The following is a 13,365-nucleotide window of genomic DNA, read 5'->3' as shown; positions in this document are numbered from 1 at the left end:
GAATAGAATACTAACAATAGAGTATTACACAGATTCAAAATATAATGACAAGGAACGTTTGCCCTCATTAGGTTTAACAACTGGAAGCAATTCTCTTTGATAAAACTTACGAAAAGTTATCACAGATTGCCAATTGGCTCTAGAAATAATGTCATTTACAGGTTACAGGTTCTATCCAGTTTAAGGAAGAAACAGCTGACAGTGTACTTCCTGGTGAAGCACTTATACCGGAGTCCTTAAGGCAACGTCTAAACCATCGACCAATAATAGTAGCCGAAGCTGGTTTAACTTCTCCTCTACATGTTAAAAACAATTCAGTGAGCTGTTTCCCCTCTTTCTTAATACTAGACAATTCTAATAAACGTCTTAACCAGAAAATTACATCAATAATATGATCTGCCCCCGATAACAGCTTCCAACCTGACTGTTGAAATGAGTTGGTATCTGTTTTTGAACCAAATACAGGAATTAGGACTATACTATGACCATTGTCAATTAAATGTTCATTGTCACAACGCAGCAAAGTTAAATCATGTACCCTGCGCCTCGAGTATAATAGGAGTAAAACAGCTGTTCTCTTAGTTACTTCAAACCAGTTATCTACCTGTGGAGAAGAATGTTGTAGATATTCTATGAGCACCCGTGCATCCCAGATGGGTGCTTTCATGGGCACAGGTTTTGCTACTGAAATAGCTTTTAAATCGTGTTTTTCCACCGGATTCTGTGGTGTTTTTTCCTGAGAACTGAATTCACACATACTAGAAATTACAGATTTATGAACAAGAACCGATTTGAGGTATGCCCCAAGGGCTGAAGATCCTTTCTACTGCTGGGCTGAGTAAATGCCACTCTGGAATTGGTCGACCATGTGACAAGCAGTTTGCGTTGTAATGGCCTGGAAGGTACTGTGGTATCAGTATAATGTCGAGCTCGTCAATGAGGTCCATTAGTGTCTTGGCTAGACAATGTAGGGTCAACGACCTGGTCTCTCCTTCTTTCTTGATGTAGGCCATAACTGTCCACTTGTCGCTCTAGACTGCAGTGATACTGTTGTATGTCTGAGTGTCTTATATTTCATTCTTATGGCACCTATAACAGCGAACATTTCCTTTCAATTGCAATGCCATGACATCTGAAAACTCTCCAACTGGCCGATGACTTTGGAATCGTTTATTTGGGTTCCCTGTGCCTGGTCTGAGGCATCTGTGGCCAGGTAATATATCACTTGATGTGGTTCGTGGATCAAGGACGGGATGTGCAGATTCTGTAGCCACCACTTTAGTTCTGTTGAAACCTCTTCTGGAATCAATAACTCTGTCTGGGGGCATAGTTTGAGTTTTTGACAGTGTCTTTGCATAAAACGGCAATGCAGCCTTCCCCGGTGGGTGATGAAGGCTGCAAAGTAGAGTTTCCCTAAGAGGCGTTGTGCCTGCTTTAGGATCCAACTGCCACATGCCAACAGACGAGTAATTGACTGTTGAATACTGTCTGTCTTAAACGGTGGGAGGGACTTGCAGTTTGCGTGTATGTCCCAACCCACACCCAAGAAATCCAGGCTTTTTGATGGAGTCATTATGGACTTTTGAAAGTTGATGATCCATCCTAAGCTTTGTAGAAGATCTATGGTTGCTCTTGTGTGTTCTAAGAGGATCTCTCTCTTTGCACTGACTGACAAGGCATTAATCGGCGAGATACACAATTATGTGAAATCCTCGAGTCCTGAGGGTATCCAATTGGTGATTGTTGCAATCATTTGGTTTATCTGAGCAGTCATTCTTTGCGACATCTGTATATGGAAACTTATTATGTTTTCTGCTGACGGTATAATCAGTGGTGGTTTCATAAAAACTGGGATTCGAGCTGATTTTATTAGTTTTAGTACTACAGGTGGCGCCATGAGTGATTCCCAAACGTGAAGGTAGTATTGAAGGCAGCCACCTACAAACGGCTATAAGTCATTTATCATAAGATTTTTTGAATTTATTGTAATGGGACTTGTTTTTGTTATCGAACTTTTTGTCTCCCCCTCCTGCTTGAAAACCACGAAAGGGCATTGGCTTATAAGACGGATGAGCAGAGTGTGCCGGGGGCACGGGATGTACCGACTGTAACGGCCTAGCACTGCGCGCGGGTTGTCTTGGCGATGTAAAGACCGATAACCCTGACCTTGAAGTCGAAGGTTGTGGTTCAGTGTTATATTTCACGGTAGCACATTTTAACTTGTCAATACCGCCTATTTTATTGATGTACTCTGCCAGCATTACTGGATTAAATAAATATTCAGATGACGGTGGAATATTGTCTACGCCCTGACTGATATATTTATCGCCAATAAGTTTCAAAAGTGCCCCCCTACGTGCCGCAATACATTCGTTCCGCTTTCCGCAAATAATCTGTAATATATCCTGAGACACTAGTTTATACTTAGAATCCTTATCAAAAATTTCTTTCATTTTCGCATACAAGGTAGAAGCTGTTATCGGTTCATTGACCTTTGACGCCCAGTCAATAACATTTTGCAGTGAAGAATTAACTATTTCATTTTGAGTTAAAAATGCATTCGATAATGCTGCAATACTACGCTCCATACGAGGCCAGTTAATAAAGGAACTCGACTCGTCGGCCAGGCTAGCCAATTCTTCGTTAACTTTTAAGTCTAGGAACGCGGGACACGCTAAATATTTCTTTTGGGTGTCAGCATATCGCACAGACTTCCAGTCACTTTTGTTAAAGTGTTGATGTTCCACAAGTTTAGTCACTCTATGAGATGGCGCCGCCGGAACTAACGGTTCTTTTATGGAAATTGATAAATTACACACCTCGTCATTTGATTGTGGTGGAAGTAAAAATTCTTGTGGCTTTAGTTGGTTTTCCTTATTTGCACTCACTAAGTCAGATAATTGACTTACCAGCTGCTGCGACAGAACTTCAAACCTTGTATCGAGCCCAGAAGAACTCGATGAGCGGACACGGGGGCGGGTTGCGCCCCGGCGGCGGCGGCGGCGCGGGCGCGAGCGCGAGCGCGCTCGACGGCGGGACGCACGGCGCGTGCCGCGGCGATCCCTGCGGCTGCGGCCCGCGCACTCTGAGGAGCTGCTGGCCCTGCTCCTGCTGCTGCCACTCCGAGATCCATGGCTTCGGGAACTCGACGTATCTCGACGTCTCTTACGAGAGCGAGAGGGCGGCGGCAGTAGGCGAGTGGGCGTGGCGGGGGCGGCGGCCGCGCCGGGCGGGCGCGGCGCCGGGCCGCCCGCCTCCTGCACTTGCGTGTTGTGTTCCTCTGGCGCGCCTGCTACGGGGGACCGCAGCATGTACACCACACACTCATTTTCCTCGGAAAGGCACGCGCCATTTTGACTTGCGGAAAACACTTCCGCGGTCGAATTGCACTCATCTGACACTGCATCCATCTTAATTTTGGTATTTTCACACAACACGCGAGACGCGAACAAAATCTTGTTGGAAATTTGCTAATATTTCAGTTAAAACAAGATTTTGAAAAAACTGCAATGCGTACGACTTTAAGTTGGACGCAATAATGGCGGAAAATTCACCAACTTGACGGCTAGAAGTGACGCCGCCCGAGTGCTTGACCAATGAGAAGCGTGGAATTTAGGCGCGAAAATTTGAAAACTGCAAGTTGGCGTGACGATAAGGGAGATGCTATCTCATAACATGGATTTCAGATGTCGCTACGGAACACATAATAAAATATTTTTCCTTTGCTTACAAAAAGTGTAAATGAAAGAATTAGCGTTTCGCTCGTGCGCCTCGCAGGAAATCACTAGGTCACGACTTTGTATCATATCGTGTTTTATCAACAAATCCACTGTTCTGACGTACATTGTAGGAAATGTACAGGATGGCTCCTTTAGATCATTTAGATAGGCTATCATCGTCAGCCCCTGTCCACTACCAGCTACTTGTCCAAGGTTGTAGGTCTAGCTGATGCTCAAATCTATGTTTGGATACCACCAAATCATGGCATAACTTCAAGGATATTTTACAGATAAGCAGCGCTGTAAGACTGTGAATAACTTATGTTTAGCTCTTGTATTTAAAGTACACCTAGGTATATCAGCGAAATCAATACGTGGATTAAACAGACATGTCAGTTCCAAAAATATTGATACTCACAGGCGTTAACGAAGTGCTGGTCGGGCGTGAGCGTGACATTCAAGTAACGCAGCGCGTACTGGTGCGTGGTGGCGTTGCGCCGGAACTGCAGCGTCATGTTGTTGGCCCACGTGGTGTTGGGCCATGAGATCTGAGGAGGGTAGGGACAGGGTTAGATATGCGGGTAGCGAGAGAGGGTTGCAAAGTTGTGGTCGGCAGTAAGTACGTAGGCTGCTAAGTTCACACTGGTTTCTTTCCGACATAATATGCTTACAAGGAGTAAGCAATAGTAAGCATATTATGTCGGAAAGACGCGTGCAAATTTAGTTTATAATACGATACGACGCATGCCAGGCTGCAGCCAGGTAAGTAAGCTCCAGCAGTCATATAAAATACAGAACCTTTAAGTTAGCTGTCCACTGGTTGGAGCGGGGTGTCAGAGAAGCGGCTTAGGCAATGATGCACCAACAAATTTGAGCTGAAAATACCCTTGTCTATCTTCGCTGCGCCAATCAGGTGGAAAATAAAAGGAGAGCCAATACCAAAGATTGTAGACCCTCTCCGGTCTAGTAGACGAACAGCCTTAACCTTAGGATTCCTTAGATAACGGTGCCGTAGGCCTTAAGATGTAGTGTTGGAATACTCTGTCTCGCTATACAAACAAAAAAGCGCGTTTGCCTAGAGAGCGGGCTGTTTGCATAGAAAAGTTTTAGCACTGTTCTATGAAAGCACCATTATCTTAGGAAACCTAAGTCTTGGCTAACGAAATGCGCAGATAGTATCAAAATTGTCAACTTATAACTTTATTTCCAAGAGCAACGAATTTAAAACTTATTAAAGGCAATGGGAAGTTTGCCAGCATGGAATAACCGACATACATTGTAAAAACCACGAGGAAAATATGTAGTCTTGGAAGAAAACTATATTTGCTCTTATTCATTTAAAAGTAATGAATATTTATAAACAGTATACAAACAATGGTGCTAAGTGTGTAGCAGATAAAATTATATGTTAGTGTGTGTGTGTCTGTGACTAAACTAAAACCGGACCGGATAGGTTTACATGACATATCGATTACACATACAATGTATCTGGGGCATATTGAAAAAAAGGCTTCGTGTTTTTATGAATTTAAATTTTCAATGTCACAGAAGTCTAACAAAATAATTATATAAAACCTATAGTATGACCTAATAATTCCCAATCAGCTTCCTTTAAATATCTTCATAATTACTTAACGTTTCTTTTATCTTTTTATCGACTTTTTGGCAGAGTGTGGATACAGGATGAGTCATCAAGTGAGTAGTGACCGTGCGTGACATTTATATTAACTTTAATTTGTTTCCAATGTTTTCCTTGTTCTTGATACCGTTGCGTACGCCCGTCGCGTCATCTGAAGACAACTCTGGTCATTGGTCAATGCACTTTATTTAGCTCAAGATCTGTGTTTATTATACAAGTGAGCGAGGGACCAGAAAATATCCCTATTCCAATCGCCATCATCATAAAAAATCCCACCTGTTACTAACACCGTCTTTTGGACACACACATACACTCGCGCCTTGAACTAATGTACTCTCTAGGGGTAGGCAGACGTGCATTGCTGCACCCACTATTCGTTAGCGTTATTTTTAGGCAAAGTGAAAGGAGGCGAGTAAAGCCATCCATCGGACACAACCATAACCGAGACCAAAAAGAATCAATACCGGCTGGAGATCGCACCTACCTGAGTATGGAGTACGATCCTGAGATCCTTACAACAGATGGCATAGTTAATAGCCAGTCGGCCAGTCGATTAGTCTACAGTCTACATTCAGTGTCTCTGGTCCTTGACAACAACCACGACAGAAATCTTTCATCACAGAGATCTTTTCGTGCTTGTCTTGCGCCCCATGCTAGCCCTACTTGTGGTACATACCTGCAGCCACTGCTGGTCCCCCTGGCAGGCGCCGGCCACCACCGCCGCGTCTTTAGGCACGTTGAGCAGCGCATGCGCCAGGCTCGTCGCTGCGGGGGAAAACTACTGTTAGTAGGTGCTCATCATCAAGTGGACATCATCAGGAAATTAGCGTGGTTACGTTTATGGGAGGAAATATTATGTGGGGGGTCTTCACATCGAGTGACGATGTATCAACTGTATTTTACAACTTTTATATTATACGTATGATGCGCTCTACTATATCGGGTCGGGTTTGTCACGTCATGCTAAGGAGGAGAATCAGCGAACTAGCGTCTGTTGGTAGAAATATGAGTACATAGGTATTATGCGATGAAATGTGCATAGATTATAGATAGGTACTCTGGTGAGTATCTATCTGTGCTGTCTTCGTCAAATGACACGAATATTTTCAAAGAATGTTAGTAATCATCATTATCAATATTTTAATCTCTAATTGTAATCGATCAGAGACACATTTTGGCTCTATTTTCAATAGCTGCATGCACTTATTTCAGTTTCAGTAATGTACGCATTTCCATAAATTAACAGCTAATTAATCTTTAATTAAACTAATTAAGGTCTGTCAATGACCCATTTATCTCGATAGCGCGTATCATCGGTCATTGTGTGTTCGATCAGACGTGAATCAGTAATCGGAAAATAATGTAATTTCACACCAGCAGGCAGTCATTACTGGCAGAGCTTAGCAGGTCGTTGACCCGGCTGTAGAGGACAAACAATACGCCATGCTTTGTTCTTTCAAAGAACGTATTGACGGGTGAAGCTATTGCACTAAAGTTTGCCTATTGGGAATGCAAAACAAAGAGCTGAAATAGTACAGCAGTCATCATGTCGTTCACAATAAATAGGTGAATATATAGGAGACTCTCTATTCCATCTGTAGGGACGGGAGTCGGGATATGAAGTAAACACGCGTAAGGTTGAATAGAGACTGATTTATTAAGGATAAGCATTGAGTATATATTTGTTATATAGATTATACACTACACCTCCCCCATTGGAGAAAATAAAATAAAAGGGATTACATTTTATTTTATAACTAAACTTAACTAAATTGAATAAACAATGTTATATACTTGGGTAATACATTTTAGTTCGGTTTTTATGAACCACATCTACATGTCCATTTTTTATAATTTCAACATTTGGTGTTAAATCTCTTAAGACTTTATATGGACCAGAATAAATGCTATTTAGTTTATTTCCTGTTTCATTTTTTAATAATAACAGATCATCTTTCTTATAAGTAATTGGATTAACATTTTTATCATATTGTTGTTTTCTAGCTATCTTAGTATTTATTAAATTTTTACGTGCTTCCTTTTGGGAAGTTTGAATACGATATCTTAATTCTAAGGGATAACTGTCTACATTATACAATGGATCGACTACGTCAACGTCTAAATTGCTGGGTATGCGACAAATCTTACCAAAAACTAACTCGAATGGTGTATATTGCGTCTGTGAATGAACGGAGGTGTTGTATGAGAAGCACCAAAACGGTAGCCATGTACTCCACGATTCCGGATGTCCGTCTGTTTGAATGCGAAAATAGTTACCTAGTGACTTGTGTGAATTTTCTAATGCACCGATGCTCTGATGATGATACGCCGTCGAATGTAGTTTTTTAATTTGTAACAATTTACATACCTCGTCAAATACAGTAGACGTAAACTCTTTTCCTCTATCCGTTGCGATCACGTTCGGTATCCCGTACCTAAGAATAAAATTATTAACTAAACTTCTAGCTACATCTACAGAAGATTTAGATATAAGAGGATATGCCTCAACATACTTACTTAATTCACATTGTATAGTGAGAATATAAGAGTAATCATTTTCGTCTCGATCGAGTGGACCAACTATGTCCAAAAATATTTTTTCAAATGCCGTGTTGGCGGTTGTCGTCACAACCATAGGTTCTCTAGTGCACTTAGCATGTTTATTCTTTTGACATTTATCACATTTATGAACGTAATTTATAATGTCTTTCTCTAACCCATTCCAGAAATAAAATTTCTTTATATTGTTATACATTTTTCTAATGCCTGCGTGGCCACTCGTAGGCAAAAGATGGAAATCATTCAAAATGATCTTCCTTTCATCCTTGTCATCTATTTTTCTTACTTCTTTTAAAACACATATTCGCGGTCCGGACCAATTAATCATTTTCTTTACTTCACTTAATAACTTCTCAATAAATATATTATTTCTTTTGCTTTTTATAACATATATTTCATCTATCTTCAATATTTTACTAAACTCTCCAAGTTCTCTCACAAAGGCGGCTGGCGTCAGTTGCGATTGAGAATCTGGGTTTATAAAAATAGTTGATTTTGAACGTACATAACAAAACGTATTACTTTCTTCATTCACCTCATTTAAACTTCTTAATTTATTTAATTCTTCTTTATTAATAAAACTCAACTCAACGGCTTCTTTCGGCTTACTACATATTTCTACAACTTTTGGTTGCGCATTCCAATCGTCAGTAGTAACTGTAGGTTCCGGAGAAACTTGTCTTTCGAGTCTTTTCTTCTGAGCTCGTGTCATCACATTCATCACACTCTCTGACATTTCTTTCAACTCATCTGATGTTATCCTGGACAAAGCATCAGCTGCTGCGTTGTCTCTGCCTTTCACATATTCCACACAATAATCATACTCCTCTAATAACATTCTAAATTTTAACAATCTACTCGATGGATCTTTCATCCCAAACAAATAAACAAGCGGTTTATGGTCGGTATAAATTTTAAACTTACGTCCATACAAATACGGCCTAAAATGTTTTATTGCCCAAACTATTGCTAATAATTCCTTCTCTATAGTTGGGTATCGCTTTTCCGCTTTATTCAAAGATCTACTTGCGTAAGCTACAGGTCTCCTATCCTTATTAGATAAAATCGCACCTAGGGCATATCCCGATGCGTCGGTTTGAAGAATGAACTGACTGTCATCTGAGAAATCCGGGTATTGCAATACGGGCGGTGACGTCATACTTTTCTTTAGTATCTCAAATGCATTTTTACAGTTAACATCCCAGTTCCATATTGCATCTTTTTTAAATAAATCATTTAATGGTTGTGCCTTTACCGCGAAGTTAGGAATGAACTTTCTATAATAATTTGCAAATGCCACGAATCGTTTCACTTCATCCAAATTTTTGGGTTCGGGGTAATTTTTAAGAACTGTAATTTTTTCAGGATCAGGAAGAATGCCATCACCGGATACTACATGACCTAAATACAAAATTTCTTTCTTAAGGAAATCACATTTCGACGGATTTAATTTTAAATTGACGTTTCTAAGTCTACCGAAAACATCTAATAGGTTATTGTTATGATCATGCAAGTTTTTCCCAAAAATTACAAGGTCATCCAGATAAACTAAGCATTTCTCATGAATGAGTCCCGACATTGCAATTGTTATCATTCTTGAAAATGAGCTTGGGCTTGTCTTCAACCCCATGGGCATTCTAGTCAGTTGGTATTGACCAGAAGCAAACGCGGTACATTTTCTGCTTTCCTCGTCTAATTTAACTTGGTAATATCCCGAAAAAAGGTCTAGGTGAGAAAAATAGATAGATCCGGATAAAGAGTCTAAAATTTCATTAATGTTGGGAAGTGGAAACTTGTCTTCTTGAATGCAATTATTGAGTTTACGATAGTCCACCACTAAACGCCATTTCTTTTCGCCACTATTATCACTTTTCTTTGGTACCAGTAAAATTGGACTCGACCATGAACTTCTAGAAGGTTCTATAATACCGTCTTCTAACAACTGATTAATTTGTTTTTTAATTTCATTTGATTGGGCATACGGAAGTCTGTATGGTTTGGAAAAGACCGGTTCTGTATTAGGTTTTAAAGTAATTTTATGTTCGTACAAACTTGTTGTAGATAAAGCATCACCCTGTATATGAAATATGTCGGCAAATTTGACACATAAATTTTCTATCGAAACCTGTTCCTCCTTGTTCAGATGTTTTAAATTTAATAACGATAGTAATTTTTTAGCTCTCGTGACGTCATTCTGACACTTTTCAAAACTACATACATCATAGTCACTACTCTTCTGAATCCTAATGTACATTTCATTCAAGGTCAATTCTTTTTCCGTGGTGTTTAAAATTAATATAGGTATTTTTCCGTTAATTGGGGTAACTAATGAACTGGCAATAAAAACTCCCTCGCAAATCTCCGATGCACATACCACACATTCTTCTGTCATACCTGTACTCACGTAATGGATAGATTCAGATCGTGCGGCTATATTCAAAACAAAATTATTTTTATTCACTAATAGTGGTAAAGTTAATTTATTTCCGTCGGGTATTGTTAAAGTCAAAGTATTGTTATCGAAGTTTAAGACAGATCGGTATTTGTTTATGAAATCCTGCCCTAATATGCCATGTGTCTTACACGGTAAGGTGTCGAATACATAGAACTTGTGCTCAAAGGTGAATGTACCAGAAGTTAAATGTAAATAAATGTATCCAATGGCCTGTTGTTTGCCACCAATGCCATTTATGATGATGTTTTCTCTGTGTATGTAAATGTTTTGTTCTAAGGCATATTTATATTTCAAAGCTGATATGGAAGCCCCGGTATCAAGTAACCAATCGTATGACTGTGAATTATCAACATCAAATTTGATAGAACAAATGTTGTTACTAGCCAATATAAAATGATTAATCTCGAAAAAACTGATTCTCGTTCGTGCTGTTCTCTTCTTCTTCTGCAACGTTCACCTGCTGATATTGATTACGATTGTCATGATTATTAAAATTTGGCTTACCTCGGTTACTGTAGTGCTGGAACCTTCCAGGGCGCTGCCACGATGGACCACCTGGACGGTTCTGCTCGAAGGTCGCTCTCTGATAGTTGTTGCCGTTAGCATCATTATACGGGCGAGACTGTCCCCTGTGGAAGTTACCTCTGCCTCGATGTCCTCTGAATTGCCTACCTCTGAAACCTCGAAAATAGTTAGGTCTATGCTGTAAGGACATTATATCTCCAGAAGTAGACTGGCTCGACGCGTCCTCATCCAATGCACCCTGTATAGCGTCCTTCAGCGAGTCATAATTACGGGCCGCTATAATTGTACTTAACCTTCTATTTCGCAATCCGTCTGAAAATCTTTTTAACGCCATTTTTTCGTTAATAGGTTTTAATATAGCATAGTTGGCGGAGTTTCCGTCGGCTTGCGAAATGGTTAAATCAACCAACAACTCTGAAATTTCTTTCCCGTAATCTGTAATACTTTTATTTTCCTGCCTAATTTGTAGCAATTTACTTTGAATCGCAGTTGCGGCTTTTTTTGTCAACAGACATGATCTCATATCCTTAACAAGATCCTGAATCGAAGTATAGCTTGAATCCAATTTTAATTTAGCAGACTGTGAAAGTCGACTCTTCAAAATGAAATTAATTAAATTCATTTTACATTCTCGCTTTTCTAATAATGACCCATAGTAATCAATGTTGTCGATCAATTGTTTAATGCAGTTTTCATCGTCAGTCATCACCGGAAACAAACTTAACGCGGTTTTTAAGTCAAACGAATCCATTGTTGATAATTTACAATAACTCTTAATTTCACTGTATAAAGTAATTATTTTACTACTCTCAATATGAATATCCTCTATCTCATTTTTATTCAAAGATTTTTGACTTATTAAAACACTGACATCATTAATTAATTTATCAAATTCTGAGTAAATAATATTCGCCTCATCTATCTTTTTATTTAATATTGCTCCTTGTCTTCGCTTAGGGCCAATTTTACACAAATAAGTTTTAATATCCTGTAACTTTTTAGTTATATCCTTAAATGATTTATCCATAACTTACCCATAGTAGAAAAAATATCAACACAATTTTATAACCATAACTGAAAATAATAATATTGTCTTTAGGCAAAACCTTAGTGTCCCTATAATTCGATTATATTATTACCGCATATTTATATATCCGTTCCGTACGTACGCACACTTTTATTATTCACTATATTGCCCTTTTTCACTCACTAATTACTCATACGCACTTAAAACACAAATCGCTCGCCGCTCATCTCTTGTCCCGTACCGACTCGCGTCATCCGCGCGGCGGCACCGGGCGGCGCAGCTCTCCTCGGCTCCAGCAGCTCCTCTAGGCGCCAGCAGCTCTCATCAGCGCCAGCAGCTCCTCTAGGCGTCGTCGTCTCGCTTTCCTCTGGAACTCTGCAGCTGTCTCATGCGTAGAATATTAGCCTGGGTAGCCCTCTCTATCTTCTTGTGAATGCATCTGTTTATGTATCTGGCCATAAAAAATAATGCAGCGGCTACAAATAATACCACCAGTACGCACAAATACAAATTCATGGACCCCAAATTGTTGATGATATTTTCCTGGTGTTAATCAATTTTATTGGAGTAACCCACTTGGCTTATAATGTCTTGCGTCTGGACCTCGGTTTGCCTCAGCGGAGGTTGCACTTTGCTGTTACACATTTTAGAATTATATATTTTTTTTAACCACTACATAATTATTGTTCTTTAAACTGGTCAACACGGGTCACGGCTCGAATATCATTTTCGCGGCGCCCGCAGCTCCACCTAATATGGATCGGCGCGGCGCGCTGGCCGGGTCGCCATGTAGGGACGGGAGTCGGGATATGAAGTAAACACGCGTAAGGTTGAATAGAGACTGATTTATTAAGGATAAGCATTGAGTATATATTTGTTATATAGATTATACACTACACATCGTATATAACTATATAACACATTTTCGGGAAACCGTTACGGTTTCATTATAATTTTTCTAGAATATTTTTTGAAGCGTACACTCCTGAAGCCTTTGTAAACAAAACAAATTCCCGCCTATTGTCTTACAGTATTGATCTTGCGGGTAATCTAATTATATGGTAAGTTCAAGTGGACATTAGAGACATTATGGACTAATGAAGTGTATTTTACGTCATACAGCAGTCAGAAGTTTAATAACATCTACATAATTATAATGATAAGTGACTAGGGTTTGTCCATGCTGTAAGATTAAGATAAAATCTATAGTACTATAGATTTTATCTTAATCTTACAGCATGGACAAACCCTAGTCACTTATCATGGCTCTAGTAAGTTAGCTATCATAGGGTGATTACATAGAGAATCAGGTTCCCTGTATCTACCTGTACCGGTATGCGAAAGCGCTCACTCACGGAGCATTTCCCGGATTTTTTAATGTCATGAGCGCTTTCCCATAATCAGGTTACCGGTGCAGGTAGATACAGGGAACCCGATTCTC

General features: G+C 39.7%; 1 protein-coding gene across 1 annotated transcript in view; it reads right to left on the bottom strand.

The window, feature by feature from the left end:
• The window catches only part of LOC105380124 (lysosome-associated membrane glycoprotein 1), a 28,224-nt gene that overhangs the window by 8,559 nt on the left and 6,300 nt on the right, over positions 1-13,365 (bottom strand). Inside the window, exons 3-4 of the mRNA XM_038121039.2 lie at positions 6,035-6,123; positions 4,138-4,267 (exon numbers count right to left, since the gene is read on the bottom strand). Of these exons, the coding sequence (XP_037976967.2) occupies positions 4,138-4,267; positions 6,035-6,123 (219 nt within the window). The remainder of the gene's footprint in view (positions 1-4,137; positions 4,268-6,034; positions 6,124-13,365) is intronic.

Source organism: Plutella xylostella, chromosome 4 (genome assembly GCF_932276165.1).
Source record: "Plutella xylostella chromosome 4, ilPluXylo3.1, whole genome shotgun sequence".
Taxonomy (NCBI): domain Eukaryota; kingdom Metazoa; phylum Arthropoda; class Insecta; order Lepidoptera; family Plutellidae; genus Plutella; species Plutella xylostella.
Note: the sequence above shows the minus strand (reverse complement) of the source record. Positions and strands in the feature narration are given on the sequence as shown.